This window comes from Pseudozyma flocculosa (genome assembly GCF_000417875.1).
Source record: "Pseudozyma flocculosa PF-1 unplaced genomic scaffold scaffold00001, whole genome shotgun sequence".
In the NCBI taxonomy this organism is placed as follows: domain Eukaryota; kingdom Fungi; phylum Basidiomycota; class Ustilaginomycetes; order Ustilaginales; family Ustilaginaceae; genus Pseudozyma; species Pseudozyma flocculosa.
Genome location: NW_006920869.1, coordinates 369,992 through 383,597, shown reverse-complemented (window position 1 = coordinate 383,597; position 13,606 = coordinate 369,992). Strand labels below are relative to the sequence as shown.

The 13,606-nt window shown below is 63.7% G+C and overlaps 6 protein-coding genes across 6 annotated transcripts in view; 1 reads left to right on the top strand and 5 right to left on the bottom strand.

The window, feature by feature from the left end:
* Nucleotides 1-50: 50 nt before the first annotated feature.
* PFL1_00133 (uncharacterized protein) lies at nucleotides 51-2,093 on the bottom strand (the record flags this gene model as incomplete). Its single annotated transcript, XM_007877630.1, has 4 exons — nucleotides 51-161; nucleotides 241-1,002; nucleotides 1,099-1,517; nucleotides 1,622-2,093. 4 exons carry the CDS (start codon nucleotides 2,091-2,093, stop codon nucleotides 51-53), a joined length of 1,764 nt encoding a protein of 587 aa, XP_007875821.1.
* Nucleotides 2,094-2,703: 610 nt separating this feature from the next.
* Nucleotides 2,704-3,248, bottom strand: PFL1_00132 (uncharacterized protein; the record flags this gene model as incomplete). The annotated part of the gene is made up of 4 exons (XM_007877629.1): nucleotides 2,704-2,725; nucleotides 2,890-2,949; nucleotides 3,069-3,121; nucleotides 3,225-3,248. The coding sequence occupies 4 exons, from the start codon at nucleotides 3,246-3,248 to the stop codon at nucleotides 2,704-2,706; spliced, it is 159 nt and encodes a 52-aa protein (XP_007875820.1).
* Nucleotides 3,249-3,817: 569 nt separating this feature from the next.
* On the top strand, nucleotides 3,818-7,347 carry PFL1_00131 (uncharacterized protein; the record flags this gene model as incomplete). Its single annotated transcript, XM_007877628.1, has 16 exons — nucleotides 3,818-4,078; nucleotides 4,184-4,236; nucleotides 4,289-4,361; nucleotides 4,445-4,471; nucleotides 4,569-4,737; nucleotides 4,835-4,859; nucleotides 4,950-5,039; nucleotides 5,111-5,186; nucleotides 5,278-5,345; nucleotides 5,430-5,553; nucleotides 5,649-5,945; nucleotides 6,035-6,421; nucleotides 6,501-6,677; nucleotides 6,762-6,852; nucleotides 6,937-6,984; nucleotides 7,085-7,347. The coding sequence occupies 16 exons, from the start codon at nucleotides 3,818-3,820 to the stop codon at nucleotides 7,345-7,347; spliced, it is 2,229 nt and encodes a 742-aa protein (XP_007875819.1).
* A 138-nt stretch (nucleotides 7,348-7,485) lies between these two features.
* On the bottom strand, nucleotides 7,486-8,701 carry PFL1_00130 (uncharacterized protein; the record flags this gene model as incomplete). Its single annotated transcript, XM_007877627.1, has 2 exons — nucleotides 7,486-8,155; nucleotides 8,259-8,701. 2 exons carry the CDS (start codon nucleotides 8,699-8,701, stop codon nucleotides 7,486-7,488), a joined length of 1,113 nt encoding a protein of 370 aa, XP_007875818.1.
* An 881-nt stretch (nucleotides 8,702-9,582) lies between these two features.
* PFL1_00129 (uncharacterized protein) lies at nucleotides 9,583-11,982 on the bottom strand (the record flags this gene model as incomplete). Its single annotated transcript, XM_007877626.1, has 5 exons — nucleotides 9,583-9,616; nucleotides 9,710-9,903; nucleotides 10,026-10,994; nucleotides 11,096-11,337; nucleotides 11,427-11,982. The coding sequence occupies 5 exons, from the start codon at nucleotides 11,980-11,982 to the stop codon at nucleotides 9,583-9,585; spliced, it is 1,995 nt and encodes a 664-aa protein (XP_007875817.1).
* Nucleotides 11,983-12,538: 556 nt separating this feature from the next.
* Nucleotides 12,539-13,606, bottom strand: part of PFL1_00128 (uncharacterized protein) — a gene marked incomplete at both ends in the record, with an annotated part of 2,120 nt that continues 1,052 nt past the window's right edge. Inside the window, 4 exons of the mRNA XM_007877625.1 lie at nucleotides 12,539-12,873; nucleotides 13,001-13,124; nucleotides 13,220-13,329; nucleotides 13,430-13,581. Coding sequence (XP_007875816.1) covers nucleotides 12,539-12,873; nucleotides 13,001-13,124; nucleotides 13,220-13,329; nucleotides 13,430-13,581 — 721 coding nt within the window. The remainder of the gene's footprint in view (nucleotides 12,874-13,000; nucleotides 13,125-13,219; nucleotides 13,330-13,429; nucleotides 13,582-13,606) is intronic.

The following is a 13,606-nucleotide window of genomic DNA, read 5'->3' as shown; positions in this document are numbered from 1 at the left end:
CACGGCGATGGAGTCCCACCTCCTGGTCGCGTGCGACGTTGGTCAAAGCGCTACGCTCCATCCTCAGCTTCGCCCTCATCATCGCTTCTGTCGTCGTCTTCCTCTTTCCCCCGTCTCGGCTCGTGGTCGAATCCATCGGTGAGCTTGCGCTTATTCTGCTGCTGCGGGAGAATGACGAGGAATCCGGTGTCAGCGCAGTCCTTCGCAGGCTGGAACCATGGCGTCGAGGGACCAACTCACTCCCGCCCGGTAGAGCCCTGCTGGACGATCCGGGGCTACGTGCGGGACCCGCGTCCTTTTGGTCGAGGTCTTTGAGGCGCCAGCCCCGACACTGGCTGCAGCGGGCGCCCGCACCGTCGAGGTCTGGCCGGTGCCCGTCCATGATTCCGTGCTGAGCAGGATGCCTGCCGCTGTCGAGGGCCTCGCTTCTTCCTGTCGACGCGGCCGATCGCGGAGGTTGTAGGCCCGCCCAGACTCGACCAGTTGCTGCGGCATCGGCTCATCTGCGCGTCTCGAGGCCTTTCGCTGCTTGTCAGGCTTCGAGGACAGCGGACCAGCGGCGTCTGGATCGACCAGGCGCTGCTTTTGTACGTCGACGACGACCAGCCTCGCGGCCGGGTCCTTAGCCGGGCTACGGTGCTTTTGGACCGATGAGCTCGGCGCAAATACCCTCTTCATGCCTTGTTCTGGGCCCGCCTCGAGGTCGCTGTCCCTTTCGAGATCGATGCCGCGTTGGCGCTTGGACAAAGTCCGGGCCAACTGCCTCTCGACCATCTCGGCGACGCGCTTGCCAAGCAGCGCTCCAAGGGGTCCGTCGGGCACCTTGAAAAGGTGCTGCTCGAGCATCTGTCCGAACTGTTCGGCCGTGATACCGCGGCACGCGTGCTGTGGTGCTGGAACAGCGCCCGAGGGCCCCGGTGCCGTGCTCGGTGGCACCGTCGTCAAGATTGCGTCGCGCTCCTGGCTGACTCTGCCCAAAAGTTCGGCGATGTGCACCAGCCCCTGTCTCGTCGCCAGAGGTTTGACGGGGGGCTCGTTGACGTTAGGGTCCCGTCGTACGCTTGAGAGCCCGATCGCTCACGACGCATGTCGGCCTACCTTTTCGACGCGAGCCTGGGTCTGGATCTGTTCGCCTGCGGCCTTCCGCTGCTCGTCAAAGGCCCGCTGCGCCTCCAGTTGCTGCCGCACGATACTCTGCTGTGACTCTTCCAGCCTCTTCTGGAGCTCTTGTTGTCGCGCCGACTGAAGATTTTGCCAGCGGAGCTGCTCGCGTCTCAGCTCTTCGTGCCACTCCCTCTGGCGGTTCTCCTGGGCCTCTTGCCATTGCTGCATGGCCGAGACATGGCCCTGCACGCCTTTGAGGCTGCACAAGACCGCTTCCATCTGCGGTTTGATCTGGTCTGCGAGTCGATCGGAATGGGAGCAGGCGCTCTCCTTGAGCACATCGAGCTGTCCGCCAAGATCGTCGCGAAGCTGCTGGTGATGTTCGGCCAGCAGGTTGTCCACCCGCCCGGCATCTGATCACGGCATCATCGGACGGTGAGGAATCTTGTCACTATCCCGCAGCATCGCGGCGCCGAGAGCATCGACGCAACCGCCAGCCGAGCTCGACCTTGCTTACCTTGCCTGCGCTCCTTGCCAAGGTTTCGAACCTCTGCGTAGAGGTTGTGGACCGTGTCTTGCAGCGACAGTAGGAGCTCCTGATGCTCCTGGTCGACCTGCGCCGAATTAGGCGCCGTGCTCGGACGACCCGCGCGCGTGGAGGAAGAGGGACGCGAGCACTGCTGCTGCTGCTGCTGCTGCTGCTGAGACGGCGGAGGAGGCGGAGGCGGCCTAAGTCCTTCGTCGAAAGCGACGACCGTGTCCGAGCTAGCCGACATGGGCGTGGCTGGAGCCTGCGACTGCGCCTGCCTGTGGAGATGCGCGGAGACTGCGGGCAGGCGATGATTCGAGCGGGAGAACATGCTGTGAGCCGGCCTCCCCGTCAGGGCGCTGAGGCGCGACGCGCCGCTAAGGCCGGGCTGGCTCGATGCTGCCTGCGTCATCGAGGCCTGGCTCGTGCCCTGTATCGATGGCCACGACTGGAAGCTCATTGCTGTGGGACAAAGAGATGAAGAGTGCGATCGTGCGTAGTGTTAGTGGTGGTGGTGGTGGTGGTGTTGAGGGTGTTGGTGGTGTTGGCGAACGTGGCGAGGTTGCTGCAAGAGGTCAGAGAGACCAGCGGAGGCAAATACGTATGGGCAGCAGAGGATTGAGGGCACAAGACGAAGAGCCGTGGCTACGCCGCCAGCGTTGGGCGTTTGCCAGACATCTGCTGTAGGGTCACCCTCGCCTTGCCTGTGATGCTCAAGGCGGCGAGTCGTTCCTGGTGAGACGGCCGGCGTCAGGAAGCCAGGACTTGTATGGGGTTGGCCCCCTGATCCTCGGATCCAGCCGAAGATCGAGTTTCCAGAGGCGCGCCCGCCGGAGCCAATGCGCTCGGATATGCCGTACAGAAACGGCGGGATGGACCGATGGGTGGATCCTATTCGAAGGGAAGGGGAGCGGTGAAGGCGGTGCGGTAGAATACAGGATGCTCCCTTGAGAGCGACTTGGAACCGATGCGCAGACCCAGCCTTCCCGAGGCTTCAGCGGCAGGGAGGTCCAGGCAGAGTCCTGCCCGAGGCGTAGCGGGACTGCGGATCCGCACGGTGGGGACGTCTTTTACGCCAGCGGGCTGATGAGCCTATCGGTCGGAGCGAGGTGCGGACGGAAAGGGGTCGGGGTAGGAGCAAGGCGTAGAGGATGGGTCAGCGACACTTCCCTCGGATGCCCGAATGGCTTCCTGCCGCTCAAAAGGAGCCGACGAGCAGCCCTTGAGGAAGGGCAAGACAGTGCGCTGCTGCTCACTTGATCAGGCTGGGCTGGGGCGTGCTTCGGGTGAAGCCGACGTAGAGGACGAACGGAACCCTGCGATGCGTCGGGGAGGGGCAGAGGCGGTGCGGGAGCGGATCAGCGGGGGATCCGATGCGAACGCCGAAGGTGGCCTGGCGATGCATCGGCGTAGCCAGATCACAGGCCGGACTCACCATCCGTAGTGCAGCACCGTCTTGGTGATGTCGACGACCTTGACCAGTCGCTCCTGTCGTTCGCCGGGCGAAGTGGGTTGAGAGATCGTGCAGTGTCAGCCGCAGCCGGGCCAAGGATCATCCGCGTCTTTCGCCATCAGCCAGGCAACAACCCACCTTGGTGTCCTCAGAGAATGCCATCTTGTATGTCGTCTGTGAACGTTGGAATCGGTCAGGCAGAGGTGGTGCAGATGTGCGTTGCGTTTGTATGCGTGCGTGAGAGTGACGGCGATGAGGACGAGATGCAAGCGTCCCAAGAGCCCAGGTGGCGGCGATCTTGCTTGCCTGTGCGTCGGCAGGTCGCCTGGTCGGTGGTGTGGAGAAAATTTCTTCCCGATTGACTTTCGGATCGGGCGAAAGGTCGTCGGTAGGTCGGTGCGGCCAGGCCAGGCCAGCCAGGCTAGGGTCGCGGCTGGCGCGGCAGGCCGGGGATGAGCAGCGAGCGCAGAGAACAACACCCGCCGGCCAGCTGGTCTGCCAGGCCAGGCTAGCCATGTGGAGCAGGCGTGGGCCGCCTCTGGGCAGCCTCACCGTTTTCCATCCGCCTTGGTTCTGCCGCTCCTCGATCGCCCTCCCGACAACCTTCCCAGATCGACCGCTCACACGCCTGCACACCAACCACGCAACCCTGACTCTGCGCGACAAGGATCCCTCTCCGGACCTGGCTCCTGCGTGGCAGCGTTCAGCTGGTGCCGCGCCGCTTCGCCGATATGCTGCCGCCCGCCTCCTCGCCCGGAGAGCTCGATGGCCACGGGCTAGCCATTCTCCTGCTGCTCAACTTCCACTGCCGCGTCCACCTGCCTGAGACCTCCCGTGAGGCCCGGAGAGCGTTGATGCTGCTGCTCATGGACCTCATCTACCAGGCCGTCCCTCCGACGGCGTCGCTGGACGAGTTCCTCGGCCACGTTCGGTCGGCGCTCGCCTGCGAACCAGAGCAGGCCGAGGTGGTCTGCGAATATCTCAACCGGACAGTGAGTTGGCCCGTAGGTCGGAGAGCTGGTCTGTTGCATATGGCGACCTTCTCGCACCTACCTTACGGATGTTTACGTGTTTCTTTGTGCGCCTCCCCCTCACAGCTCGAGATCCTCGAAGTCACCGACGGACTGACGAAGCTGTTCAACGAAAGCAAGTGTGCAGCCTTGAGACTTGTTCTTATCCGGGCCTCTTGAGCGTGGTCCCAGGACTGACCTGACGATGTATCTCGCTTGGCCGGCAGAACTGAGCCGGATCCTGGCGCCCTACGAGACACTCGGGGTGAGTGGACGTGGTGCGTGCTCTGATGTCAAGGAGCCTCCTCTAACTATCGGCTGCTGCTTCCTGACACCGCGACATTGCAGATGGACGAATCGCCAGAGGTCTTTGTGGTGGGTGCTGCCGCATGGACAGGCTGGTCTCCTCCGATTCGACACTGGTCTGATTCGATTATCCATTCTCTTTCATCCCGCTCTCGATCATCTCCAGGATCGGCGGTCATTCTTCGGACTCTACTTTCGACGGCAGAAGCTTGTCTTCGACAGCCTCGACCTTGAGGCGCGGGGCAGGCTCCGGGACGTGGCATTCGAATGGAAGGAGGGCCTCCTCCCTCCGCACGCGTCGAACGATGCCCTCCATGAGGCAGAAGGTACCGAGGGTACGTTCAGGTCGAGCTCTGCCCAATCTTCCTCCGCCGCCCACTTGTACGGGCCAAGCACGAAACGTGCGCTGACTTCCGTGCATCCCGCTTGCAGACTCGAGGATGACGGCATACAAACAGTGAGTCGACAACGCAAGCCGCCGTGCTGGCTCCTAGTGTGGTCGCTGAAGAGCAACGGGCGGCTTCTTCCTTCGTACTTGGGTCTTCAGGTTCCAGCGAGCCATGCTCACGGGCGACTATTCCACCGCGAAGGACAGTATGCAAAAGTCGTTCGACTACTTCGCGCCAGGCTCGGATCAGTAAGTGCAGGAACCTGGCCGGAGTGGTGCGGAACGTTTTCTGACCTCCCCTCTGAACGGCGCGCTCGCAGCGAGCTTCACCAGCACACGCTGCTTCATCTTGCTTCTTTCCATTACCAGACCGGCGGGCTCGACGCCGCGCGAGCCGTGAGTCAACCGATGAGCCAAAGTCCCGCAACGCGAAGCCTCGGATGACGAACTTGAGCTGAGCGCTTGATTTGAACCTTCATCGTCGCAGGCTTTGGAAGAGGCCGTCAGCCTGGCTCGCTCGGCCGACGACCTTGAATGCGTCGCCATGTGTGAGAGGTGAGTACTGATACTCGTCGCGCCGCGGAGTTGTCGCAACTGCCGCTGAAGCGCTTCCTTCCCCGTCCCTGTACGACAACACAGTCTGATGCGAAGATTGCAGGGCGAAGGGACAAGCAGACGGTCTATGGAAGACAAGAGCCCAGGAGTGCAACGACAATTGTCCAGCCAGGACGCCCTCTGGCGAGCTGAAACTGACGCCGGGAAGGTGGGCTTTTTGTTGGCCATCGATGAACTCGTTCCTGGCGCACGTCGACTCATGCTTCCTCGCTTTGAATCGGCATCTGCTTTTTCCTTTGTCAGGGCGACGAGCTCGTCGAGGTCCTGCAGCAGCTAGTGCGGTCTGCTCAACCCCCAAGAGCCAATGTCAAGGCGACAAAATCGTCGGTCGACATTTCGCTGCACCTCATTGACGATGCTAGCCGCCGCTTTGGCAACGATGCGGCGCGCCCAGATGCCGTTGTCGGCCATCTGTGGCAAGACCTCGGACAGGGCAAGGTGGCCAATGTCTACCTAGGACGAGCAGCCCGGGCAAGAGGCGAAGTCGCAGCAGCTCAGAGGGAAGGCCGCATCAAGGCGCGGTGCGAAAAGGCGAGCAAGGTGAGTCGCTCCAGGCGGATTCCGCGAGGGCACGAAACTCGAATGGTCCACTGACAAAATTCCGCGAGAGGCATTCCCTTGTCGATCAGCTTGCACGTCGCGGAAGGTACGAACACGGCTTAGGGCTGCTGCTGCGGCCCTCGACGTACGAAGCGCTGTCGGCCGCAGAGTACCGAGCGTGGACCGAAGCAGTCTGGGGCATACTCTGGCTGCGGGCGAGGCGGCGGCGCGAGGCCAAGACCCTTAGCCGGCTGGCGCAGCTCGATCCCAGCTCGCACCACGTCCTGCGCGATGCCGACATCGAGGACCTGGTGGAGACGCCAAAGACGTTGCAGGAGCTCTTGCCATCGCTCGGCCCTCGCGGTGCAGGGGCAAGCGAGAAGAAGCCGGCTTCCGAAGCCAATTTTCAGAGAAGGCTCGCCTTGAGCTCGCGTCAGAAGATCGAGCTGCTCCTGGACAAGGCACAGATGCTGATGGTGAGTCCTATCCAGTTCCGCACTCCCGAGGTGCAAGCGAGGATCCTGCTGACAGCAACCGACCGGCCACGTACCGCAGGACGCCAAGCAACCGGCTCGAGCGCAGTCACCCGCCCTCACCGCCATCGCCATGGCCCGAGCGCAGGCTCATGAGCCTCTGGAACGGGCGGGCATTGTGACTCTTTCACGGATCGCCGGCATCAGCTACCAGCTGCCGATTCAAGCTCTAGCTTCGCTCGAAGAGGTCCTGCCGCTGGTGAGTGGCGGTCTGCCATGTGGTCCAGCCGCCCGAGATGCGAAACATCGGAGCTGACGCAGCCAAGACGACTGCCGGATGCAGACTCTCGCCGACGAGGACCTCGAGGTCAGAGCCATGGCGCAGTGGACGTACGCCGAGTGCCTCTTGGGACAGACCAAGTCGGCCGGAGACCGTAAGTGGCAAGACGAACAACCTCTCCTCTGGCGGCCTCCTCGCATGCTGACCGGCAAAGACCCGTCTTCGATCATCTCCACAGCCTCGACAATTACGGAAGCGCTGGACTGGCTGGACCGCGCTGAACGAGGTGAGCCGCCGACCAGGCCCGCGACGAGACGGTCGGAGCTCATCTTGCTGATCGCCTCCCAACGCCACGACGCTGTTCCCACCGCCACGGCTGTTTGCAGACACGGAAACGATCTCGCTCATCCACGTCCAGCGCAAGGTGCTCTACTTTATGGCGAGGGTGCTTCACCAGCTCGACCGGGCCGAGGAGCGCGATCGCGTCGCCGACAAGCTCGCCGCCGTGGAAAGGGACTGCCTGCGGGCGTCTGAGGCCGTATGCACCGAGAGCCTGGCAGTCGTGGACGACGTGCTGGACGTCGTCAACTTGGTCGGAGCCCACGTCGCCAGCGGCGGGGCAGCCGCCATCCGTCTCAGCATGGGCTGAGACTTTGGTGGCGGCCAGGCACTTCAGCGCAGTCTCTTCCTTTCATTGGTGGGCCCCTCACGCCTGGCACAGCAAGTCGACGAGGCAGATGGATTATCGTCGTAGTCGTTGCAAGAGTCCAAGGGCATGCGGGGCAAGCTACACTAGCCGCTTGATGATGAGCAGCGCCACCAGTCCTACCAACAGAGCGATGCAGCGATCGATGAGGGCCAAGGTCTGCTCGCTGGACGATGTTCGGGCGGGTGCACCGCTCGGCAGGCTAGCGGTGCGTGGTGCCGGTGGTGGTGCCGTGGTCCTGTTCGGCGTGGGAGCGGTGGCCGCGGTCGCGGTCGTCGGCGCCCGGACCGGATCAGGGCCCGATGGTAGCGGCGCTGGTGTCGTTGTCGTCGGCCCATGCGCTGCTGCGGCTTCCGCCACGCCAGTCGATGCCGCGGCCGCTGCCTGCGACGAGACATTATCCGCTGTCGCTGCTGCTGGCGATGGTGCGGCCGCTATCGTCGCGGTGGTGCTGGAAGCAGGTGCTGCGACGGCCGATGCTTCATTCCTGGCTGCAAGGAGCGGTGGCACCGCCTGGGCCGCAGTATCTCCAGAAGGTTGTGAGGAGGACGAGGACGTGGACGAGGTTGCTGCTGCCGCTGTTGCTGCTGCTGCTGCTGCTGCCTCGCCCTCCTTCTTCGTCGAGCGGGCCGCGTCGATGGTGAGGCCTTCGGGCAGCGCCTCGACCTTCCTCGCGCCTTCTGCCGGGTCCGGGTCAGGGAGGAGCTCGAGATTGGTGCAGTTGCAGGTTGGGCACTTCCAGTTCCTCGATCTGTGCCGTGGAGAAGTGAACAGAGGAGACCGACCGTCAGCTGGCCGGATCCACCTGGCGGGCACCTGGACAGACCGAGCAGCGACCGCGCGGCCGAACTCACTCCTTTGCCAGCTTCTCGCGCACCTCGACCGAGTAGTCCAACGCCCCGATGCCGACGGCAGCCTCGGCCTTGGCCGTCATAAAAGTCTGGATGCCGAGGAGCGCGGTGCGGATACCCCAGGCCGGTTGCCACATTTCCTCGTGGAAGCCGGTGAAGGTGAGGCAGATTTTCTTGTTGAGCTCCCACCGTCCGTTGGGCGTGAGGATCAGGAGGCTGGGCGGGCGCATGGGGTACTCGGCGGGGAGGAGGATGCGGCCGTGGTAGAGGCCGTCTGCGAACTCGGACGACGAGGGCCCGCGCAGCGTAAAGTGCCACTCGAAGATGTTGTCCTCGAGGGGTGCGGCCGTGTACTCTGTCGACGTGTCCGCCGAGAGCTCGCGCGCCTCGGAGAGGATGCGCTTGACGGACGAGGATTTCTTGTTGTGCGACGACGTCGTGGCCATGCTGGGCGGTGGGTGTCTTGGGCTGGGCTGCTCACGCGGAGGGTGGTGGCGAGGGCGCTGCGTTGAGAGATGGAGGGTGTGTGCCGAAGTGAAGCCTTAGCAGCTGAGAGCAGATGCCCCTTTTCTACCTCCTCTGACGGGCGCCGGGGTGAGAATGCCTCTGACGGAACGGGTTTCCGTGGCCGAACCGCTGGCCGAGAACGAGGTGGGCGGCAACAGCTGGCGTGGTTGGAGCGTGCAGGGAGGGTTCGGGCGTCGAAGGTGGAGATACAGTAAGAGACGCAAAGCAACGCAAGACAAGTAGCAACGAGGGCGTGACGACGGCGGTGGGGCGGTTCGGTGGTCGGTGTGGGGACGTGGAACGCTTGCGGCGGGCTGCGAGCAGCTACGTAGCCCGACCGCGGGGAGCCATGCAGGCGGCCACCGGCCTCCAGTGACCGGTCAGTGTCAGTGCCAGCTCACCGCCGCACGGAGGTGGAGGAGGGCTCCACGTCGAAACTCTCGTTCTCGCTAATGGCTTTATATTTGTTTAATTCGGCTCCCTCGTACACTGCAGGCCGAATGCCCGAGTGGTTATGGGGCTGGCTTCAAGAATCACCCGCGTCTTGGCCGCGTTGCAGGCTTCCTCCAGTTTGTCCTGGGTTCGAGTCCCAGTTCGGTCATCACCTTTTTCTCCGCCGCGTGCAGCCCCTCCATCCCTGCAGCCGTCGACGATAGGTCCTCCTTTCCTTTTTGCATTCGACGACACGCACTTCTGTCTCCGCACCCGGACAGACACACACACACACATGACGACTACTCAGCATCTGCCCGTTACCCAAGGGAATACAATTACACAGTAGGACGCGCGATGGCTGGGAGGGGGACACAAGCAGATAAGCTCAGGAAGCCTCGCGACGATGGAGGAGGAAGCATCTGTTTCCACAGAGGCGAGGGAGGGAGAGCCGATGCAAACGTCAGCATGATTGAGAGAGGACGAAAGGGAACAGGAGGGAGACGCAATCTCACCCTTCGTACCCGCTCATGTTTTCGGGGGTAAACGTGTCTCTCCACCGGCCGACGAGTTTGCCGCCGGCGACGACGTAGCCGCGGTAGAGCCAGCGTCCTCGGCCGTCGGGGCGGTACTCTTTCGTCATGATCAGCATGCCATCCCACGTCCGAACGCGGCCGCGTAGTACGAAGCGGCCCCATGCCGAGTGACCCTGTTGCGTCCGTCCGTCGTCGAGTCGTTGTCGTTTGTCGCGGTGATGGAGAGGGAGTAGGGAGAAAGAGAAGAGGGTCAGTATCGACGTTTGGGCCGGTTGCGGAAGACGATGGAACTCACAGTGCCAGAGAGTAGGATCTCGTACTGCTGCTGCTGCTGCTGATGCTGCCGCGTTCCTCCTCGGCCGTCCTCTTCGTCGTCGAATCGGGGATACGAAGACCAATCGACGGGCAACCCCGCCGTCGTCGACGTGGTGCCACCCGCTCCACCCTTGTCCCCGTTCCAGCGTACCTTGCCCTTGCCCTTGCCGTCGAGCAGCTCCGACCGATCCACGACGACAGAATCGGCGCCGATGCTCTCTTCGACCTTCTCGTCGAGGATGATGCCCTCGGGATGGGGCATGTACCCGGCGCCCAGCACGCTGCCCTTGCCGCCGGGCACCTCGCCCGGTCCGAGCCGCACAATCTTTTCCCGGATCTTCCAGATCTGCGGCTGCTCCCCAAACGGTCCTTCGTACAGGCTGCGCATGCGGCCCGCCAGCATCTCGCGGTAGCTGTCAAAGTCGAAGAACGAGAAGCGCCCCTCCCACGTCCCCTCAAACATGCCGCTGCAGTTGAGCGGCGACAGGCCCGGAGAGGTGTGCGGATCGGCGCACAAGAGGAGGCGCAGCACGTCCCGGTCGTGGTCCAGCGAGGAGAGCGACAGCGGGCTCCGAGATGACCGCGCGCGCACCCGCCGTCCCATGCCGTTCGCGTCGCCCTGCCCTGCCGCCGGTGCGCCGCCGCCGCCAGTCGGATCGGCGCCAAGGTCGTCGGTCTGACCCAGCAGAGCGCCCATGCCGAGCACGGCGGGGTCCTTTTCGACCTTCATAAAGAACGAGAAGAGGGCACCGTGCGACAGGACGGGGATGGCGATCCGGATTCGCTGGCCGCAGTGATCGATCTCGCAGGCCCGCGCGCGCGGCGTCAGGTCGGCCAGGAACGGGTTGGGCCGTTGGTTCGGTCCGGTGCCCTGGCCTTCGTAAGCGGAGTCTGGGTATCGGTCCAGGGGCAGGTTGCGCATCGTCCAAGGCGCCAGCATCGCGGTGAACTGGGAGTGGGTGGGTCGCAGCGGGTCGACACGAACGTCCATCAGCGTCCTGCTGGGCATGCTAAGCGGGGACAGTGTGGGGTTAAGGATGCGGTTCTCACCTTGTGTGCCGCAAAGACAAAAGGCCGAAGGACAAAGAGCTTCTCCTCGCTCTCGTCCTTGGACTCGGAGGCCAGCTGTTCCGGGTCGGTGAGAAGGTAGGTGATGTGCAGCGCCAGAGCCCGATCCACCGAGTCGGCCGGGTAGCCTGGCCGGACCGCATCGGACAGCATGACCTTGGCGTGGTGGATGGCCAGGTAGCTCTCGATCTGGCCCCACTTGAGCTGCTGCAGATTGAGGCCGTCTGTGGGCGCGATGGACAAAGGCAAGGCAGAAGACGTCAGCAAAAGGGGCGCACGAGCGGCATCGGCAGGAACTGAGGCTCATCCTCACCATTCTCGAGGAGCATCATGTACGCCGTCCAGAGGTTCTCGACGAGGATGGGGTACGTCTCCTCCGAGACGCCACCGGGGCAGAGTTCCTGGTTCTCGACGCACCTCCTCATCCTGCGCAGGACGAGGCAGCGCCTACGGAGTTCCTGAGCGAGGTTGGCGGAGCTGACGGCGTGCTTTCCGAAGCGCCTCTCGATGGCGGCCGTGTCGAACTTGGAGCGAAAGACGCGGGCGTAGAGGCGCGGGTTGGCGGCGATGTTGAGGAGGTGGTGGAAGCGGCGGCAGACGAGCAGCAGGCTGCGCAGGTCGTTGGGCGGCGTGATGACGCTCGATGGGCGGATGCTGCTGTCGTAGAGCATGCCGCGCCGAGGCACCTTGGCGGTGCCCTGGTCAGCCGTGGACTGGGAGCCAGAGGCATCGTAGACGGTGCCCGGTGGACTGGTGGATGCCACGGCGGCGAAGCAGGCAATGTTGTCGAGGATCTCTGGAGGCACCGAGAGGAGGTTGGCGGCGTGGTGGGGACCGCCGTGCGCCGCGGGCCAGGTGGCAGCGTCCATGTTACGCTGCGGGTCGGATGCCAGGCTCGAGCGGTCGGCGGCGGGTCGAAGGATGGGCAGGGTCACACCACTGCCGTGGGGTCTCGCTGCTGGTTCGCTGCTGGACAGGTTTTGCAGGCCTACGCTGCGCTGGACGATGGGGGCAGGGGACTAGGAGTAGGCAGTGGCTGGCGGTGGGTGGTGTGCGGGAGCAGAAGAAGGAGGGCGCGTGGCCCGGGCCAGGTCCGGCCTGGCCAGGCTCGCCTTTTGCCAGTCTTGAGTCTGGCGCCGCTTGAGTCGCCTCATCAGATCCGGCTGCCGGTCTTCTCCACATCCGCCTGCGCTCACTGAAGCGGTGCCGGTCGGCCCTGCTGCACAGGTATGGAACTCCATTCACCGCGGCGCCGCCCCTTGACTTCATTTGGATAGGATAACATTACGACGCCACTCCCGAGGCTCTTGCTCGCACCGCCCAATGCCGCCATGCCCCGCACTACGATGACAGCAAGCCTGGTCCGCCCCACTCCTGCTGCTGCGATGACCAATGCGGCGCGATGCCGCCTGTGCCGCGCCGAGCTCAGGCCGTGTGCACGACAATCTCGCTCCGGATCTTGTCCTTCTTGCCCGCGCTCTTGTCAATCGTAAACTTGAGCTGCTCCGGCAGCGCATACTCCTCAAACTCGCCCTCCTCGCCCCCCTCGAGAGGCACGTTGACGTTGATCGCGCTGCACTTGGCCGCGATAATCTCGGTGTCGAGCGACGTCTTGGACAGGTACAGCTGCCCGCTGTCGTTCGAGTCGAGCAGCACCGTCGGCGTCGAGCCCGTAATCTGCGCGGCAAACGACGGGGAGCCGGTAATCTCGAGCGACGACACGAGCGTGTCGATGAGGATCGACGTCTTCTGGCAGTTGGCTGGCGGTAAGGAGTCGAGGAAGGAAAACCGGGTGGGACCGGCAATGAGAGCTCGGCGGTCAGCAAACCCTCATTCGATCCACAGCATGTTCTGGCCACTCGCGGCCATGCGCCACCAGGCACTCACCCATCTGGACCGCATTGATCTTGCCGCGGATCTGGATGGTGCAGTTCTTGCAGTTGAAGATGTTGACAGTCTGGTTGAGCTCGGTCTGGTCGAGGATGATGTTGCTGTTGTCTTCGTGGTATTCCTGCAGGCCAAGGCGATAGAGCGACGGACCGATATCTCTGTCAGGATCGCCGCCGCTACCGATGGCCACTCATCGTCGCCGTCGCCGGCACTCACAATGTTCCAGCGGTTGCCCTCGAGCTCGGTGCGTGGCGGCTTCTTGGCCTTGAGGCTGGCAGGCTTGGCTGCCGGCCGTGGCGGCGCGGCCTTGGTCGGTGCAGCGACAGCTAGGCGAAGGAAAGCGTGGGGAGTGCGTCGGTCGATATCAGGTCAGCTGGCCATCCTTTGTCGAGCCCGGAGGCATGCCTCTCGCCGGCAGCCACTCACTGCTGGAAGCCCGCAGCTCGGGGTTCTTGTGCGTCATCTGGCTTGGGTCAACCTTGCGCAGACCCTTGGTCACGCTCTCGCCCTGGTTGAGCTGCCCAAAGACGGCGTCCATGCCTCCGGCGGCAGGAGCAGCCTGCGCCGACGAGCCAGCGCTCAGGTCGGCCACCGGCGGCGGAG